Source organism: Sebastes umbrosus, chromosome 13 (genome assembly GCF_015220745.1).
Source record: "Sebastes umbrosus isolate fSebUmb1 chromosome 13, fSebUmb1.pri, whole genome shotgun sequence".
Taxonomy (NCBI): Eukaryota; Metazoa; Chordata; class Actinopteri; order Perciformes; family Sebastidae; genus Sebastes; species Sebastes umbrosus.
Genome location: NC_051281.1, coordinates 6669843 through 6689451, shown reverse-complemented (window position 1 = coordinate 6689451; position 19609 = coordinate 6669843). Strand labels below are relative to the sequence as shown.

Sequence of the window (19609 nt, the reverse complement as noted above, 5' to 3'; positions counted from 1 at the left end):
TTTCCCATAAACCATAATTTGACCTTGTGTTGAAAAGAGGGATAATAAACAGTTTAAGCAGATTAACAACAGATGAACAGAAAATCTACTTATTTTAAATACACAATACTGTACCATCTCTATTATTTAACTAAAATATATTTGCATCTTACAAACACAAATCACAAGATTTCATGATTAACAGTTTAATTTATTATCAACAGCCTTATTTATGTATTTATTTATTTATTAATGTTGTATAAGTTTAAGAAAAATAATATTCTCTCTGACAATAAAACGGTATTGAAATCGATAAATTATCACTATATTAGCATTGTTATTTCATTGTTAATGCATCAGACAAAGTAGCAGCAAGTACTGCATTCAGTTGTGAGAGGAGGAGTTTTTAGTAATAGTACTAGTAGTATGTAGTATGAAGTATGTAGTACGACTTCTGTATATACCTTTTGTCCGGGGCTTTTCATTGTTTGGGCTAGTCTCCTTTGTTTGATGTGAGGGAAGTCTTAATGCAACAGCAAACAATTATGATTAAGACAATAGTATGCTTCCAATTTTGTGGCAACAGTTTGGGGACCCTTTCCAGGTTAAATATACAATGCTCGCATGCACAAAGCCAGGTCTATAACAAACTGGTTTTCCAGGTTTGGTGTGGGAATGTATTAATTCCACTGAGACTTTTGCACAAAATCTTTAAATAAAAAAACACAATTCTATGTAAACACCATTGCTTGTCATGCAAATCACACTTTAACACATTAAAAAGAATTAACATCAACATAGCTTATAAGATACCTGGTTGCTGTTGCTAAGACTATAACATTACTGTGCATTTGACTTAAGAGGCCCCTGAGAAGCACCAGCATACTGTGTCATGAATGATATAGATATGCGTATGTGTTCTCATCCCAACTCGTCACATACTGACGCTTTGTCAGACTCCTCTGCGTCACTCTTTTCAGTCTCAGTAAACAAATGCTTAAAGTTGTGAAGTAAACAAAAACATGTGCTTAGATTCAGGAAATAAAACCACCATAGATAGGTTTAAGAAAAATGTATACTGAGCACATTCACGTACACCAGGTGATGAATTCATTCCAAGACCACGCCATGAGGTTTGTCTTTGCACACAAGATATATTTTCTTTAGGTTGAAGTTTTTAGTGGACATTTATGGAAGGGATGAGCCATACTAACTGTGATTGTGACCTTCTGACCGTTCCTTTATTGCCTTCTGCAGTCGAAAGAAGGGGGACATTTTCTCTTGGATGTGACGTGTGATACAGGAGACCAGGGTTCACATCATAATTAATATCACCAGTCATCAATGGTATTTATGAATTTATTATTTGTCACGTAAGCTACGTACTTAAATAATGGCACTTCCGGAGTTATTTGAAGCCAAACCACGATCTTTTCCTAAACCTAACTAAGTAGTTTTGCTGTCTAAATGTAGCTAAGTAGTTTTGTTACCTAAACGTAACCAAGTAGTTTGTTGCCTAAACCTTACTAAGTAGTTTTGCTGCCTAAACGTAACTAAGTTGTTTTGTTGCCTAAACCTAACCAAGTTGTTTTATTGCTTAAACCTAGCTAAGTAGTTTTGTTGCCTAAACGTAACCAAGTAGTTTGTTGCCTAAACCTAACTAAGTTGTTTTATTGCCTAATCTGAACCAAGTCAATCTTTTTCTTATCCTAACTAAACTTAACTAAGTAGCTTTCTTGCCTAAACCTACGGAAGTTGTTGCCTGTGAAGACGGAAGTTTTATTTTGAAAAGATTGTGTGCATGCAATGAGCGGAAATTGACACGTGTTGATGGACATTCGTAGGAAAACGAACAAACGAAAAAGGAGGACTAACTTTTTCGTAAGTTATCAAACGAACCGTTGGATGAGAAGTCGTTGATCGTAGTGGTGCACAAACAAGCTATTTTGTTGATCAGTGTAGAGGATTTGTTTGAAAATGATTGGCCTTTTTAAAATACATTAGTGACCTTGTTGTTTTACTTGTTAGTGGAAACCTGCTGTATGTTTGTTTGAGTGGATGCCCGGACTGGCTGTCCACAGTGGTGCAGTTTGTTTAATTGGTCTCAAAGGATAATGACATTAATGACATGTTGACCGTTGAGACTGTAATGACCATATTGTGCATCTGACTTTTCGGCAGAGTCAACAGTTATTCTTCACAACTGACACAAAAAGACAGACACTAAATGTGACATATTGATTCTTTTTTCAATATATTTTGTGAATTATTTGCTTAGAGGAACATCCCATGAGGCCAACACACAGTAGCTGTTGGGTCATACTGTAATTAGCTGTATGAAGTGTGGCTGTAGCAGCTCTGTTCCCTGAGGCCTGTTCACCACTGTAGAGGTGGCACACTGGGGAGGTCACAGTAGACGACCTAATGACGAAGCTTACACCACCTCTGGGCTTGTTGTTGTTGCTATTGAAATGACAGTATCTAAATACTGTTATTCAATATGGATTGTTACATAACGTGTATTTCATCATTGTGAATGGAAATTTCCTTTCAATTTATCCCTGAAACACAAATCAAAAGATGAGATGCACTTACTGGTCTCACAGTTTGTAGTTATACCTACAAAAAGTAATGCACGGTACTTCATATATATCCCACACAATCAATTAATGTGCAATTCACATAATCGTAAACCAGGAATATATAAACAGCGGCAAACGCTGCGTGGAGGAAGTTGGGGTGAACGAGTGGGTCAAAAAACACTGGACTTTCGCCCAAGAGACCGGCGTTCGTGTTCCGTGTGAAACCAGAAGTCAACGTTGATTTATTTGTCACATAACAGTGACGTTACGTTCGGAGTTATTTCAAGCTAAATCACAACCTTTTCCTAATCCTAAGTAGTTTTATTGCCTTATCCTAACCAAATCGATCTTCTCCTAAGCCAAACTAAGGAAGTTGTTTCCTGTGAAAACGGAAGTTTATTTTGAAAATACTGTATGTATGTATGTAACGCATGTATGTATCGCATGCATGTAACGAGCGGAAATGGACATGTGTCGCTGGACATTCATAGGAACGAAAAAAAAGGAAACAAAAAAGGAGGAATAACTTTTTAGTAAAATATTGTAAGAACCGTCTTTTTGTGTCCATTAATTATATGTGGCTGTCATTTCATTCACAAAGTCACTTTCACTTACCGTTACACCGATTAAATCACCTCAGCAGCATAAACTGCCACAAAATGAAATGAGTACAGGGAAATCAATCTTTTTCACTTGCTATTTACTATTTGTTTGAATTCTCCAACATCTGGCAAAAAAATAGTTTTTGTTAGGTGGTGGTCAGTTGAGATATTGATTCAGGATGTTCAAATGAGCAGGGTCGTAAGACATCTGGCCATGTCCAAAGGCAAAAATGTAGATTTTAGAACAAAAAGCCATCAATCATAGCCTCCGGCTGGCTGCATCCCACTGCCTCCCCAATCTCTCGCCAAGAATTTGATGTCTTTAAAGTGTTGACAGAATAAATTGTGCTTTCAGACAGTCTCTCCTCAAAGGCCTTCATGGTGTTGCACTCAGTTGTACACACAAAAACAGACAGAGGTAGAAAGGAAAAAATAGTTCTTGAGAGAAAAGTTCAAACACTGCCTACTTTCACACCTCCTGCACATCCTACAAATAAGTGTGTGCAAAGTGGGTGTGGGGTTGTCGGTTTTGGAAAGTTACAATAATTGTTGGACCCGGTTTCAGACGTTGTGTTTTGATCTGAGAAGCATTTAGTCTGAAGCATACTGAGGCCTTCAACTTAACTTAAAAGTCATAGAAGCAGGGAAAACAGCAAGTCTACACCAAAAGAGGTTAAATACATCTTTCAACACTTCAGCTGTTTTGTTTACACGTTGTGTTTTTTTCACTGATACACCTTAATATCACCTGGGTTTTGTTCAGAGCTGCAAAAGTGTGAGAAGTAACCAGACAAGCAACCAGGTCATGGCCACTCCCCTCTGGTCACCACAGAAAACAGTATAGATGAAACTCTGGTGTGTTTCTTTACAACAGCCACTAGATGGAGATGCAGTAGCACCAATGAGTCTGTGGCCATGGATGGATAAAGAGACATCTGTAAATCAGAGGATCATTTTTTATTTTAGGTAAATCAAATTCCCAGTATGAACACTTAAATAGCCCTCATTTAAATCATTACGTCTTAAAAATTGTAAACTTCACACATTTGAATCCAGAGTTATTTTCCTCGGCATAATGAACGTGAATCGGACCCACAACCTCTTCTACATCCATGGTCTGCGGTCTATTGGATATCGATTAATGGAGGGGTCCTTGACATGAAAAAGTTTGAGATTTCTCTCAAAATCTGAACTTCAATTTATGTGCATAGCTCACTTTATGCTCCTTTGGGAAGCGGCCGGGCAAAAAAGTTTAATAAATAAATGAGTTTGTTTACATCCGATGATACCCAGACCCATGGCCGTTCCAAATCACGTTTTTGTGTGTTAATTACTGCGCCATCATGCGGCCAATTGGAAACATATTTCTTGGGAAGCACTTAGAAATAATTTCAAGTTTTTGGGCCAAGTTTGACGTTTGTAGCTCATTCCAGCTCACAGCATTTTGAGCTGCAGCACAAGATGACAAATAATAATACTGATAATAAACTGACACAAACTCAATAGGGTTCTACCCTTCAGGGTTGGAACCCTTGTCATTCTTCAACAGTTAAGCCATATAGGCAACAAACTTGCTCTAAGCAAGTTAGTTTAACTGAGCTGCCTTGTTTCCAACACTAACATCCTGCTGATCATACAACATGGAATTACACATTAACAGAGAAATAACATAGATATGTTTATGGAGTTTGACAACACTTTCTCACCTGCAACAAAGCAAATGGTTAGTTTTAGATGAACACGGGCATAACAGCATGTGGCTGCTTACAGCACCCATAACATTTCACAGTAGATACTGCTACCTGCTGGCTGTAATTAGTATCACACTAGAGTTACTTAAGATGAGAGTAGGTGAGCTTTTTAGTAACTATGTACTGTGTATATATATATATATGTATATATATATACGCTATTAAATATGACATCATGAAAGCTCAGTGATTTATTTCGGTCCTTATTGATAATTTTCCCAAAATATTGCACATAACAATAAATGAATAACAAATGAGGCATTAAAACCTTTCATACAATAATAATAATAATCATACCTCAGTTTTGTATGTGTTTACCACCTTATTTTCTTTAATTTGCAAAGTGAACACATTTTTAGTTCCTTGTTTTAAACATACCTATTCCCCTAAATTCATACTGGCCTTCTCTAATTTCTAATAACCTCTGAATACAGTCAGGAAGCAGATTATTTTATGCATTATGTACGTAGATTTTTCTTAGGATCTTTCTTATATTATATATCTTTTTAAATAAATAAACATTAACACTTCAACACTAATAGCATGCATCTTTTTTTGTTATTTTATATCCACTGCTGACGCTATTAAATATGACAGCTCCTTCTTTGTTCACTTCCTGCAGAAATACCTCCACTTCAGAACTATTGAAAACGTTGTTTTTTTTAGGTTTGGAGTAGTAGTAGTTGTTGTTGTAGTAGTGATTTATTTCGGTCCTTATTGATAATTTTCCAAAAATAATTCACATAGTAATAAATGAATAACAATGAGGCATTAAATTAAATGGAAAACAAAAAAATATTGTCTGAAAAGGTGTAGGCTGAAGCTTAAACTTATTATACCTACCCAATAGGCCTTAACCCTTTAACTACTAGGTTTACATACACAAAAACAAAGTTCCAAACATTTCATACAAAATAATAATCATACCTCAGTTTTTTAAAAATGTTCTTTAATTTGCAAAGTGAACTACACACTTTTAATTCCTTGTTTTAAACATACATGTAAGTTAATAATTGGTTGGTTCATAATATTGCGATCGATTTACAATTCTTATGGCTCTCTTTTGTAGCATGAACATGTGATTAGTGTTGGTTTTGTATGTGTTTCACCATACCTCCACACAGTAGGTAATGTATGGAACTATGAGAGAACAATACATTCATTTTCATACACTCTTTCTGTTTCAATATCATTTATCATGATTTTGACTTGATCATTGATTTGCCGATTACTAAATATTATAAACTTTGGTCCTGGGCACCACCCTTTTCACACTTTCTTTTGGCCATTTTTGATTTAATTCTCTCTTAATTTCTGTGTGTGCAAACAGAACTGCAGTCTCATGCCCTTTTTACGGGGCTTGGCTGGGCATTTACCTTTGCTAATTAGGATCAACTGGCACACACCTTCAACCTCTGAGGAAATGGGAATCATCATTAAATGATCACATGTAGGAACAATTTTGCGGTTTAAGAACACTTTGTGAATCAGATGTAGATTTTTCTTAAGAACAAATAATAAAAAAAAAAGATATTGGTGAATGAGGCCCATTGGGATTAGCAAGCAGTCCAAAAATCAGTCCACCTGTTTAATGGGAGAAGAGTTCAGGTACTCTGTTTCTTCACATCACTGCACACCACACACACAACACAGAGAGACTAAAAGAAAGCAAAGATTTGTCAGAAGAAGTCAAGCAAAATAATGTAGCAAAGCAAAGAGATGTGATGCCAATAGCAACTGAGACAAGCTCCCTGAATGTGGCTGTAAGAGAAACGTTGACTTTAGAGAGCCTGACTGGAGTTCACCAAAACATGAGTGAAGAAGCCACCAGATGAACATATGAGATCAGACACATTGAGCACACCTCACTGTCACTGATCCATCATCTCTCTCTATCAAATCCTTATCAGTAAATCACTCGTCACTCTTTGTCACAATCCATGCTCTTTAAAACTCCCACGAAGTTTTCATGTGTCACTCAAAATCAAACCAAACCTCAACCATGATAATGACCCCGACAAATTCAGGAGACATGACATGGATTTGTATATTTTAACACAATTTAATCAGTTTATTCTGAGACGCATAATCTCTCTCTTGCACTTGACCAGCCTCTGTTTAGCCCAGACCCAGCCAGTTGGCCTTTTTCACAGCAGATATTTTGGTTTTAATATTAGGAAAAGCACAGGTGTTACTAATAATACTAATACTCAAGACCTGACATGGGGTGAAGGAGGTGCTAGCATGGACACTGCTTCAGTAGGCCAATATATTACATAAGGCAAGAGAGTGTCCAAGTTCAACTGATTATAGGCAAAAGGGTACGAGTGAAACGCTCAATCAACCCATCTAACTGTAGATGGCAAGGGGATGTGTGAGTCTTATGAATTATGCAAAAGCCTACACAATTCTTTAACCAGTGTAGACTCAAAGTTGCGACCTTGGTCTGAGTGGATACTGCGTAGTGCCCCAAAGCGACAAACTCATTCCTCTGTCAATTCTTTTGCAATGGTGCGTGTTTCCTGATTGAGGAGCGGAGAAGCCTCTGTTCACTTTGAAAAATTAACACCAACAACCAGAATGTATTTGTTTTTTACGAAGGGTCTCGGAGAGAGGGCCAAGAATATCAAGTGCCAGCCGTCCAAAAGGCCTAGAAGTAGCTGACGGCTGAAAAGCTGGTAGTCTGGAGAGAGCATCTGCGTTACTGTGTAGCTTGCCTGGACGATGAATTATCTGATATTGAAAATTGGCTAGCTATTCTACCCCTCCAAGCTTTGAAAACCGCGGTACAACCATCGCAGGGAATTATGGTCGGTTTGCAAAAGAAACTTTCTTACTACTGAATAGTGTTTAAAGTGCTTTGTGAAGGTCACAATGCTCAAAAGCAGTCTTTTGGTAGTGGCATATTTACACTCTTGTTTTGTAAGGGCCCTGCTAGCATATGCAACAACTCGCTCTAGCCCTTCCTCCTCTTGGGACAACACCGCCCCAATCTCCACATCACTCGCATCTGTGTCTAATGTCTATGGTTTACTGGGGACATGCCAACACAGGGGCCATAATCAGACTATAGCCTTGAGTCGGTAAAAAGCATCCCGACGGTCCTCACGCCATCAGAAGCGCCTCCGTTTCTCTGCGAGCTAATGCAAAGAGCGAGCGGTGTCCGCAAAACCTTTTAACAAAACACCTATAGTATGATGCTAGCCATATAAAGCTCTGAACCCCAGTCTGACTTTTTTAGGAACACACCATTCCCTAACTGCCTCAACCTTAGCAACGTCTGGCATCACCCCTTTCAAGATTGGCCTGCCAGAGTTTTTGAAGCACGCCGTCCAGGCGCATTGGATGTTCTTGAAAAGTCAGTAAGCAAAAACGCAGATGTTAATGTGGTCTCAGAAGACCTCATTGACCAACTCCTGGAAGACAGCAGGGGCCAAATGGTTAGACCAAATGGCTTAATAAGTCATATAGTGTCCACTAAGGGTGTTGAACGCTGTCTTCCACTGATCCCCCTCCCCTAAATGTGGTACGTCTCCCTAAGATTTACCTTGGAAAAGTAGATCCTGGTAAATCTGAGGACAGGTCACGCAATAGAATTTCAATAAATTTACATTTATTTTTTTGTTGCTTTGTTTTTTGTTAAAACTATAATGACTCAACAGAGTTGAGTTTCAATCCACAAGGTTCAACTAAATGTATTTCATCACGCTCCCTTGGAGTTATGGGAGAAGAGGGAGGGTGCGATGAATCGGCTTTATGACGGGTAACTTTGGACAGAAAGCTGCCAGAGCTCTGCAGCCTCTCGTCTCCTTTTCTCCCTCTCATGATGGAGACACTGGATGAAGCTGAACTCTGCTTTCTACAACTACTCAATACCTCCTGCAGGAAGCCAATGCGGCATCATGCTGAGACCATATTCCTTTACATCCTGCTGTCTTGCATGTCTTTTCTCACTGTGGCTCTCAACCTGCTGGTCATCATCTCCATCTCCCACTTCAGGCATGAAGAAACTTACAAGCATAACCTAGAATATTGTTTTTTCTCAATATCAAGCACTTGATTTTATGTGTAATAAAATACACATAATGTATTGCATTCAGTCTTACTTGCATAGTATTAGTACTCTTACTACTACAACTAATAACTCTGCAACCAAAAGAGAATGCATTAATGATATTAATGTTGGAATCCATGCTCTCTCACCTTCTCCTCCTCTACTAGACAGTATTGAAAACTGGTACATGCATTGTTGTCAAGTCCTATGATGAGCACATCCTAGCTATTTTTTTTACAAATATTACTTCATGTTCTATACTGCAATGCATCTGGACATATTTGTGCATCTGACTATTCATGCTATTACAAATGATAATGTTTTTGTTACTTCTCCAACTGTGAAATACAGTAAGTATGTTCAGCGATGATATTCTTTCTCTCCAGGCAGCTCCACAGCCCCACCAACCTCCTCCTCCTCTCCCTGGCTGTGTCGGACTTGCTCGTTGGCCTCCTGCTGATGCCGATGCAAATCCTCCTCATAGGGGGGTGCTGGTTTTTGGGGAGCTTGATATGTGGACTGTTTTACTATGCCTCTTTTATCCTTACGTCCGCCTCAGTAGGAAACATGGTGCTCATATCAGTTGACCGACACGTGGCCATTTGTGACCCTTTGTGTTATCCCACCAAAGTGACTCAGAGAAGAGTTAAAATCTGTGTTTGCCTGTGTTGGGCCTGTTCTGTGTTCTATAACGGTGTGATACTGATGGACTTCCTGAAACATCCAGATAGATATAACTCCTGCTATGGAGAGTGTGTAGTTGTAATTAACTCCATAACAGGAGCTGTTGATGTCATGTTGACCTTTGTCGGCCCCATTACTGTCATCATAGTTCTGTATATGAGAGTATTCGTGGTGGCTGTGACTCAGGCTCGAGCCATGAGGTCTCATATTGCAGCTATTACAGTTCAAGGTGTGATTAGTGTCACCGCTAAGAAGTCTGAGAGGAAAGCAGCCAGGACTCTCGGTGTTGTCGTGGTTGTGTTTCTAATCTGTTTCTGTCCTTATTTTTATCCCTCTCTCGTGGGCCAGGACATGTCAACCAGTGTGACATTTTCAATTTTTGGAGTCTGGCTGCTTTATTGTAACTCCTGTCTAAATCCAGTGGTATATGCTTTTTTCTACCCCTGGTTTAGGAGATCTATTAAACTCATTGTTACACTTCAGATACTGAAGCCTGACTCCTGTGACGCCAACATACTGTAGAGAGATTAAAATGATGGAAAAGTTTGTTGCCACTACTTCACCAGCCAACTGAAGCTACAAAGGACAAAATATGAAAAAGCAACTTGGCAATACAAACTGATGAAAGAATCTGCTCTTCGTTAAGCTATCTTTTAGCACAGAACCTTTTTCAGGGTTTTTACCTGGTAAATACAGAACAGATTCTTCAAGCATGTCGTCACCAAATTAATTTTAAGTGGAGACAGTTTTTTATTTTACAAAAGTGGAAATATTGTCTTTGAGTTACTGAATCCAACCAATCTTATATGAACTGCATAAGAACAGAATTTGTTTTTCTAAAATACCCTGAACTTGTATGTGAACATTATCATGACTCCTACATTTATTCCGTGTATGTGAACTAACCTACATGAAAAATGATGAATTGTTTTCTTTTCATGTTGTTGAAGTGGCCAGCCTGGTCCGTAAACATGACTTATAGATTTCAATCATTGTTTGAGTTTAAAACACCACCATATTCCATCCTGTCGCAAACAGAGATACATCACCAGCAAAGACACTGTTTCATATTGTTTTTGTCATTTGTTTCCATTAAAATGATACGGGTAAACACTGAAAAAAATTCATAGAAAATTGTGAAACACTGCAATCCCAATAAAGTGTAAAACTTTAAAACAATGTTGTAAATTATTTATTGATTGAATTGATGATAGACCTGAGATAGCATTTCACCGTCACGTTTTGCCTCACCGAGGTGTGAATACATGTGTGTGAAGGTGCAATAGCCTACGAACAGGGGACAACAAAACTCTCATAGTCAAAGCTCTAGTTCCCGTTACAGTATGTAGCTCCAGGGGCCTCATTGCAGAAAATTCCTAAGTCTGAAATCCTATCTCAATTTAGGAAGACATTTAGGACGTTTGGTATTACAGAAACATGTTTCCTAACTGAATTCAGGAAAAAATCCTATCGTATCTTCAGATAGGAATTTAGCATTACAGAAGCGTCCTAACTTAGAGATTTCCCAAGTTAGGAATCCTAAACTAGGATGGCATTAAACCCTGTCTTGAATTCAAAATAACTGCCAAAAATGGCAGCAGAACTGCTGTCGGTGTGTATGGTGATGACAGCAAAGATGTAGAACAACATGAACACTGAAATATAATGATTGATAGTTTACTCAAACCTCACGGTGACGCTTTAAATTTCCATGTATTAATGGGTATATATGAACTGCAAAGAAAATTAATTAATTAATCAAATAAGGTGGGGTTTTCTCTCCTGCACCGACACGATTAGGGCCTTTGACTCCTCGTAGCAAATACTGAACGCCCACCTTTTTTGTCCATGGTAAAAAGCTAGCCAGCTGTTGATATTATAGCATGTAGCCTATCTAATCAAAGATACAGACATGACATGACGAGTGATTGAAGAATCTAATTTACAGTTATAAGGATTTCTCAAGTTAAGATAGCAGGTCTGACATAGGATAGGACACAGTCATGCGTTTAGGAATTGCTTCTGTAATAGAAAGATTTTACCTATCTTTGAAAGTTATGTTAAGATGCCCCAGCCATGATGACAACCACACACACAAACTCACAAGGTGAAAACAATACCAGCGTCGTTGTTGCGGCTGGTAAAATAACACTCTGCCTACCTTCGACCTAAGCAGATGTTAAAAAGGCAGAATAAATGAAAACATCTGTGTTGGTGTGCAGGGTCACTATGACTGTGTCTTTGTTGGCAACATTTTGCTCAATGGAAAAGGGCCTTAAAAGAGAGATTTTGAACATTAATGTAGCAGCAAACATCTATTTGCTGTGTAAAGATATAGTGGAGTAATGGCATCCTGAGCAGAGAGTAAAGTCACTCTGCCTCTGTATGTGTTGCTGTCCGAGCTTCTCTGTTCTTTGTTTTGGTAGCCAGGCCGTATGCACTATAAACTAATATTTGCCAGTTAATGTGGGGAAATTAATACCATAACTGTAATGTGTTAAGGTTAGGGATTGATAATTTGGATTTTATTGATTATCAATCCAGTACTCTTGTTGATTCCATTTGATTACTGTGCACAAAAGAAAAAGGAACACATTAAGAACATAATTTACATTTATTTATTGGAAAAGCAAGTCACAACATCACTGATTGAACTGGAATAAAAAAAAAAGTGCCAGTAGTCTGAACTAGTAGCTGAAATGCATGTGGCCTTATCACAGGTAACATATCCTAGAATTATAAGCAGATAACAGTGAAGAGAATATTTGTTTTTAAAATACTGATACACTGTGAATTTCCTTACTGTACCCTGAAACCAAGTCTCCAATCTGAACTTAGTTTTGATCGGCATCCCTATATAATACATGTCTTTGTGTTGCCATGAAAATAAAAGCAGCAATATGTTTTGAAAGAGAAGATATTCTTGTTTCAGTCGGTCTAACGGGATGACTGGGATGATCACATATAATATACATGTGAAATCAAAAACAAAAGTTCAATAAAAGAATCAGGTTGTCTTTGGCAAATACATACGTCATTTTGCATTATATGAACATAGTTATTTTCTTCATATTCTATTTAATTGTCCTGACTTTAGGTCGTGTAAATTCAGCGCATTGACAACAACATGAAAAATGATTTCCCCTTCAGAGAGAAATAATGGTTTTGGTCTCTCCATCACTGTCTATCTCTACAACACGTTGGCCTCACAGGAGCCAGGCTTCACTATCTGAAGTGTAACAATGAGTTTAATAGATTTTCTAAACCAGGGGTAGAAAAAGGCATAGATCACAGGATTAAGAGTGGAGTTGAGATAAAACAGCCAAATCTGACTGGCTACATATGATGCCTCTATCAAGTTGCTCTCAGCCGCAAGACTGTAACAATAAGCTGGACTGAAGCACAGAAGAAACACAACTACAACCACACCAAGATTCTTTGCTGCTTTCATTTCAGATTTCTTAGCAGTTACTTTCTTTGAGTGCTGGAGTGTGACGGCTGCAATGTGAGACCGCATGGTTCGGGCCTGAGACACAGCCACCACAAATACTCTCATATACAGAACTATGATGACAGTAATGGGGCCAAAAAAGGACACAACAAGGTCAACAGTTCCTGCAACATAATTAACTACAAGTACACACTCTCCATAACAGGAATTATACCTGCCTGGCTGTTTCAAGAAATCCCACTGCATCCAACTGCTGTGAAAGGCAGAGAACATCCAACACAGACTAATGCAGACTTGAACACTTTTTGGAGTGACTTTGATGGAGTAAAACATGGGGTCACAAATAGCCACATAGCGGTCAACTGATATGAGCAACATGATTCCTACTGAAGCACTGGTAGTGACGAAACCTAAAAAGAAATTCACAGCACAGAGAAAATCTCCCAGGATCCAACAACCTTGAAAGAGGAGGATTTCAACTGGCATCTGCAGGAAACCCACAAGGAAATCTGCGACAGCCAGAGAGAGGAGGAGGAGGTTGGTGGTGGTATGGAGCTTCCTGAAATAGGAAAATATCAACACTGAACACATTGTTATATGTAGTAGATGTAGACATATGTGTAAGAAGTAGGAGTATGAATTGTCCTATAACAACAAGCCTCAGTACAGCACAGTAGTGCAAATATAAAAGCATTTGCAAATAACCAGTAGCCTATGCAGTGATCAAAGGCCTAAACAAGAAAATATTACTCCTATGCACCATTTACGTCCTAGAGGAGAAGGTTAGTGGATGTGCAGCAAGCAATACAAAGAAGTGTATCTGTGCCTAAAGTGGGAAATGGAGATGATGACCAGCAGGTTAAGAACCACAGTGAGCAGAGTGATGCAGGACAGCAGACTGTAAAGGAGCGTGGCCTCCAAATGAGGGCGACTTGTCATCCTGCAGGAGTTGTTGATTTGGGGAAAGCAGAGTTCAGCTTCTTCCAGATCCATTGTCAAAGAGCTTTGATCAGAAAGCTGCCAGAGCTCAGCAGCTTTTCCTCTTGCTATGCTACAGTAACCTAATTTATCTCAATCCTTGGATCCACCTGGGAGAAAGCACAAGACATCATGAGAAACCATGCATTATAAACATAATAACCAGCAGAGGGGAATTATGTAACACTCCCATATGCAAATTCCATTGACTCAGTAGGCCGCAGCAGACTGTGTCATTCTCTGGCTCTAAGGTACACCAACCCATTCTGATTCGCAGGCCGTCTAATACCGACACTTTGTGACGGCCGTCGCACGGGTCCCCCTTCAGCGCCGTTAAATAGCGACGCACAGGCTTTCCATTAACTGCAATGTAAACCGAGGCAACAGTAAATGCTCATACGAAGTGCTGTGGTGACGTATTTTAACGAGTGAAAGGGACATAGAGGGCTTAAATTCAAAATACCTGCCAAAAATGGCAGCAGCACTGCTGTCGGTGTGTATGGTGATGACAGCAAAGATGGAGAACAACATGAACACTGAAATATAATGATTGATAGGCTACTCAAACCGAATGATGGCACATTCAATTTCCCTGACCATGTATTAATGGGTATATATCAACTGCAAAGACAATTAATTAATTAATTAATTTAAAAAAAGGTGGTGTTTTCTCTCCTGTACTGACACGATTAGTGCCTCCGACTCCTCGTAGTAAAAATTGAACGCCCGTCTTTTTTGTCCATGGTAAAAAGCTAGCTAGCCAGTGACTAGTAAAGAGCCGTTGATATTATTGCATCACTCGCACTCATCTTCAACCGCCTATCGGGGGTCGGGTCGCGTGGGCAACAGCTCCAGCAGGGGACCCCAAACTTGTCTTTCCCGGGCCACATTAACCAGCTCTGACTGGGGGATCCCGAGGCGTTCCCAGGCCAGTGTGGAGATATAATCTCTCCACCTAGTCCTGGGTCTTCCCCGTGGCCTCCTCCCAGCTGGTTGTGCCTGTAACACCTCCCTAGGGAGGCGCCCAGGGGGCATCCTTACTAGATGCCCGAACCACCTCAGCTGGCTCCTTTCAACGCAAAGGAGTTACGGCTCTACTCCGAGTCTGTCATGGATGACTAGGCTTCTCACCCTATCTCTAAGGGAGACGCTAGCCACCCTCCTGAGAAAACCCATTTCGGCCACTTGCCATGAGTCAGTCATGAGTTTAGGAATCGCTTCTGTAATAGGAAGATAGGATTTTTTCTATCTTTGAAAGTTAAGTTAAGATAGAACAAGCAGTCAGGATATTTTTCTTTAATGATGCCCCAACAATGATGACACACAAACAGACTCACAAGGTGAAATCAATACCAGCATCGCTGGTAAAATAACGCTCTGCCTACCTTCAACATAAGCAGATGTTAAAAAGGCAGAATAAATGAAAACATCTGTGTTGGTGTGCAGGGTCACTATGACTGTGTCTTTGTTGCCTCACGTTTTATATTCTGATGATTTCAAAAGCAATCAGCTGATCTATATGTTTTATCCTGTTTATCATACACATACTGAAAGCCAGACAGAGGCAACATTTTGTTCAATGGAAAAGGGCCTTAAAAGAGAGATTTTGAACATTAATGTAGCAGCAAACATCTATTTGCTGTGTAAAGATATAGTGGAGTAATGGCGTCCTGAGCAGAGAATGAAGTCACTGTGCCTCTGTATGTGTTGCTGTCCGAGCTTCTCTGTTCTTTGTTTTGGTAGCCAGGCCGTATGCACTATAAACTAATATTTGCCAGTTAATGTGGGGAAATTAATACCATAACTCTAATGTGTTAAGGTTAGGGATTGATAATTTGGATTTTATTGATTATCAATCCAGTACTCTTGTTGATTCCATTTGATTACTGTGCACAAAAGAAAAAGGAACACATTAAGAACATAATTTACATTTATTTATTGGCAAAAGCAAGTCACAACATAACTGATTGAACTGGAATAAAAAAAAAAGTGCCAGTAGTCTGAACTAGTAGCTGAAATGCATGTGGCCTTACCACAGGTAACATATCCTAGTATTATAAGCAGATAACAGTGAAGAGAATATTTGTTTTTAAAATACTGATACACTGTGAATTTCCTTACTCTACCCTGAAACCAAGTCTCTCCATCACTGTCTATCTCTACAACACGTTGGCCTCACAGGAGCCAGGCTTCACTATCTGAAGTGTAACAATGAGTTTAATAGATTTTCTAAACCATGGGTAGAAAAAGGCATAGATCACAGGATTAAGAGTGGAGTTGAGATAAAACAGCCAAATCTGACTGGCTACATATGATGCCTCTATCAAGTTGCTCTCAGCCGCAAGACTGAAACAATAATATGGACTGAAGCACAGAAGAAACACAACTACAACAACACCAAGATTCTTTGCTGCTTTCATTTCAGATTTTTTAGCAGTTACTTTCTTTGAGTGCTGGAGTGTGACGGCTGCAATGTGAGACCGCATGGTTCGAGCCTGAGACACAGCCACCACAAATACTCTCATATACAGAACTATGATGACAGTAATGGGGCCAAAAAAGGACACAACAAGGTCAACAGTTCCTGCAACATAATTAACTACAAGTACACACTCTCCATAACAGGAATTATACCTGCCTGGTTGTTTCAAGAAATCCCACTGCATCCAACTGCTATGAAAGGCAGAGAACATCCAACACAGACTAATGCAGACTTGAACACTTTTTGGAGTGACTTTGATGGAGTAAAACATGGGGTCACAAATAGCCACATAGCGGTCAACTGATATGAGCAACATGATTCCTACTGAAGCACTGGTAGTGACGAAACCTAAAAAGAAATTCACAGCACAGAGAAAATCTCCCAGGATCCAACAACCTTGAAAGAGGAGGATTTCAACTGGCATCTGCAGGAAACCCACAAGGAAATCTGCGACAGCCAGAGAGAGGAGGAGGAGGTTGGTGGTGGTATGGAGCTTCCTGAAATGGGAAAATATCAACACTGAACACATTGTTATATGTAGTAGATGTAGACATATGTGTAAGAAGTAGGAGTATGAATTGTCCTATAACAACAAGCTTCAGTACAGCACAGTAGTGCAAATATAAAAGCATTTGCAAATAACCAGTAGCCTATGCAGTGATCAAAGGCCTAAACAAGAAAATATTACTCCTATGCACCATTTACGTCCTAGAGGAGAAGGGTAGTGGATGTGCAGCAAGCAATACAAAGAAGTGTATCTGTGCCTAAAGTGGGAAATGGAGATGATGACCAGCAGGTTAAGAACCACAGTGAGCAGAGTGATGCAGGACAGCAGACTGTAAAGGAGCGTGGCCTCCAAATGAGGGCGACTTGTCTTCCTGCAGGAGTTGTTGATTTGGGGAAAGCAGAGTTCAGCTTCTTCCAGAGCCATTGTCAAAGAGCTTTGATCAGAAAGCTGCCAGAGCTCAGCAGCTTTTCCTCTTGCTATGCTACAGTAAAGTTAATTTATCTCTATCCTTGGATCCACCTGGGAGAAAGCACAAGACATCATGAGAAACCATGCATTATAAACATAATAACCAGCAGAGGGGAATTATGTAACACTCCCATATGCAAATTCCATTGACTCAGTAGGCCGCAGCCGACTGTGTCATACTCTGGCTCCAAAGTACACCAACCCATTCTGATTCGCAGGCCGTCTAATACCGACACTTTGTGACGGCCGTCGGCATTCGATACCGTTGCACTGGTCCCCCTTTAGCGCCATTATGCGACGCACAGGCTTTCCATTAACTGCAATATAAACTCAGGCAACAGTAAACGCTCATAGAAAATGCTTTAGTGACGTATTTTAAAGGATGAAAGGGACAAACAGGGCGGGCGGAAAGGGAGGTGGATGGGACCAACAACACAGGGCTATCATTCAGGAGACCGCTGTTCGTGTCCCGTGGGTTACGTTTCGCTTTCACATTAAAATCAACTGATCGTTTGTATCCTGTGTACATAACATCAAGTCACGTTTTCACTGTACAAGCCTAGAAGTTTTAAAACCAATCATGTTGTTTTTTCCTAAACCTAACTACGTGGTTTTGTTTCTTAAACCTAGGCAAGTGTTTTTGGCTAATTCACAACATTAATGTTTACGTGTTTTTAGACCCGACTGCACAGGAGAGGGGATCAAACCTCCTTTCCTTGCACCAACGCTGGAACCCCAACCACTTTGCTCCGTACCATTTGTGTGTGTCACTGAGTATACTGAGCTGACTTTGAGGTCCTTGAACGTATTATTACATACATATTAGACAGCTTGTCTGTGACGTTATTCAAAGCTGCTTCACCAGGTGAGGTGTGTTTTCTAACAGCCTCACGTCAGTTATAACGCTAATGAATGGACACAGCCTCATGCCGCCGACTCTGTCTGCTTAGGTTAGCATGATCATGTTGGGCGAGAATGCAACGGCCCAATGCCTCCCCCACCGGAGGAGGGGCGGGATGGCTGGTATGTGTTTTAAGTGCATTAACACTGCGCAGCCATGGCCAGCCTTTACGTAACAAACATTCTTATTTTAACCCAAACCATGATTTTTTTCCTAAACTTAACCAAGTAGTTCTGTTTGAATTCACAACATTAACCACATGTTTAAAACTGCGATCGTGCGTCAGTATATGATGAGATGGTAAAGCTTAAAATGCAATGAGAACGGGGCGTTAAATGACACGCAAAAAGCTTAAAAGTGCCATGCTGCTTGTACCCCTTCTCACGAGATCACGTTGAATCTGGATGAAATGTTAATACTGGCCCAGTCTTATTTCTCTTAATGATTCAAATTACTTTTATATTTTAGGAATACTCTTACATTGTCTTGAGCTGATATGAAGTTATATAATTTCTGTCACGGTACCTACTCCGTTACACCTACCTGCCTGGTGTGAGTGTGTTTTTATTATTTTTCTGCCCTTTTATATGAGTGACGTTATGCTTGGTGTGTTTTGGTTTTGTCGGTCTGTTTGCTTGTTTCCCTCTCCCCTCTTGTCCTCTCTCTCCTTCTCACGACTCACCTGGACCTAATCTGCAATCAGCACACCTGCCCTCCAATCAAGCTCCTCTTCTCTTCATAAATCTGCTCCAACATCCACAAAACCCCCCTTTCCCCTCACCACCGCCAACGCCAGCCTGCAATATCAAGAACTCCTGTAATAAAATAGCTTTCCACCTACCTGTTGTCCAGTATCTGCATTTAGCTCCAGCCACAGAAACTCTGACAATTTCCTCAGAGAAAGCTGCAGGAGAAACTATATTCAATCACTATGATGCAACTGACAAATAAAATTATCCTTTTTCATCGTGCACCTAAAATCTGTTTAAATAACTGTGTGATAATGTTCATGTTTTAATGATTTATTTCCAAATTATGTTAATCACAAGCCACATGACCTGTTGAGGCTTCACACATAGAGGTCAGTGTGCAGATACATACTTATATCAGGGATGAAAATTGATAGCAGAATGTTTGGAGTTTTTCTCAATCGCTTTGGTTCATTTCTT

The 19609-nt window shown here is 39.7% G+C and overlaps 2 protein-coding genes across 2 annotated transcripts; one reads left to right on the top strand and one right to left on the bottom strand.

Moving 5' to 3' along the window:
• Window positions 1-8740: 8740 nt before the first annotated feature.
• LOC119500557 (trace amine-associated receptor 13c-like) lies at window positions 8741-10174 on the top strand. The gene is made up of 2 exons (XM_037790335.1): window positions 8741-8913; window positions 9355-10174. Exons 1-2 carry the CDS (start codon window positions 8741-8743, stop codon window positions 10172-10174), a joined length of 993 nt encoding a protein of 330 aa, XP_037646263.1.
• A 6066-nt stretch (window positions 10175-16240) lies between these two features.
• On the bottom strand, window positions 16241-17494 carry LOC119500408 (trace amine-associated receptor 13c-like). The gene is made up of 2 exons (XM_037790114.1): window positions 17328-17494; window positions 16241-17060 (listed from the first exon to the last, which is right to left on the bottom strand). Exons 1-2 carry the CDS (start codon window positions 17492-17494, stop codon window positions 16241-16243), a joined length of 987 nt encoding a protein of 328 aa, XP_037646042.1.
• Window positions 17495-19609: the final 2115 nt, after the last annotated feature.

Bases quoted from the DNA above. Each gene is read 5' to 3' on its own strand.
- LOC119500557 (XM_037790335.1), top strand. From the start codon at position 8,741: ATGGAGACACTGGATGAAGCTGAACTCTGCTTTCTACAACTACTCAAT. The intron at 8,914-9,354 runs GCATGAAGAAAC...CTTTCTCTCCAG, and splicing joins ATCTCCATCTCCCACTTCAG to GCAGCTCCACAGCCCCACCA.
- LOC119500408 (XM_037790114.1), bottom strand. From the start codon at position 17,494: ATGGCTCTGGAAGAAGCTGAACTCTGCTTTCCCCAAATCAACAACTCC. The intron at 17,061-17,327 runs GCACAGATACAC...TTCCCATTTCAG, and splicing joins ATCTCCATTTCCCACTTTAG to GAAGCTCCATACCACCACCA.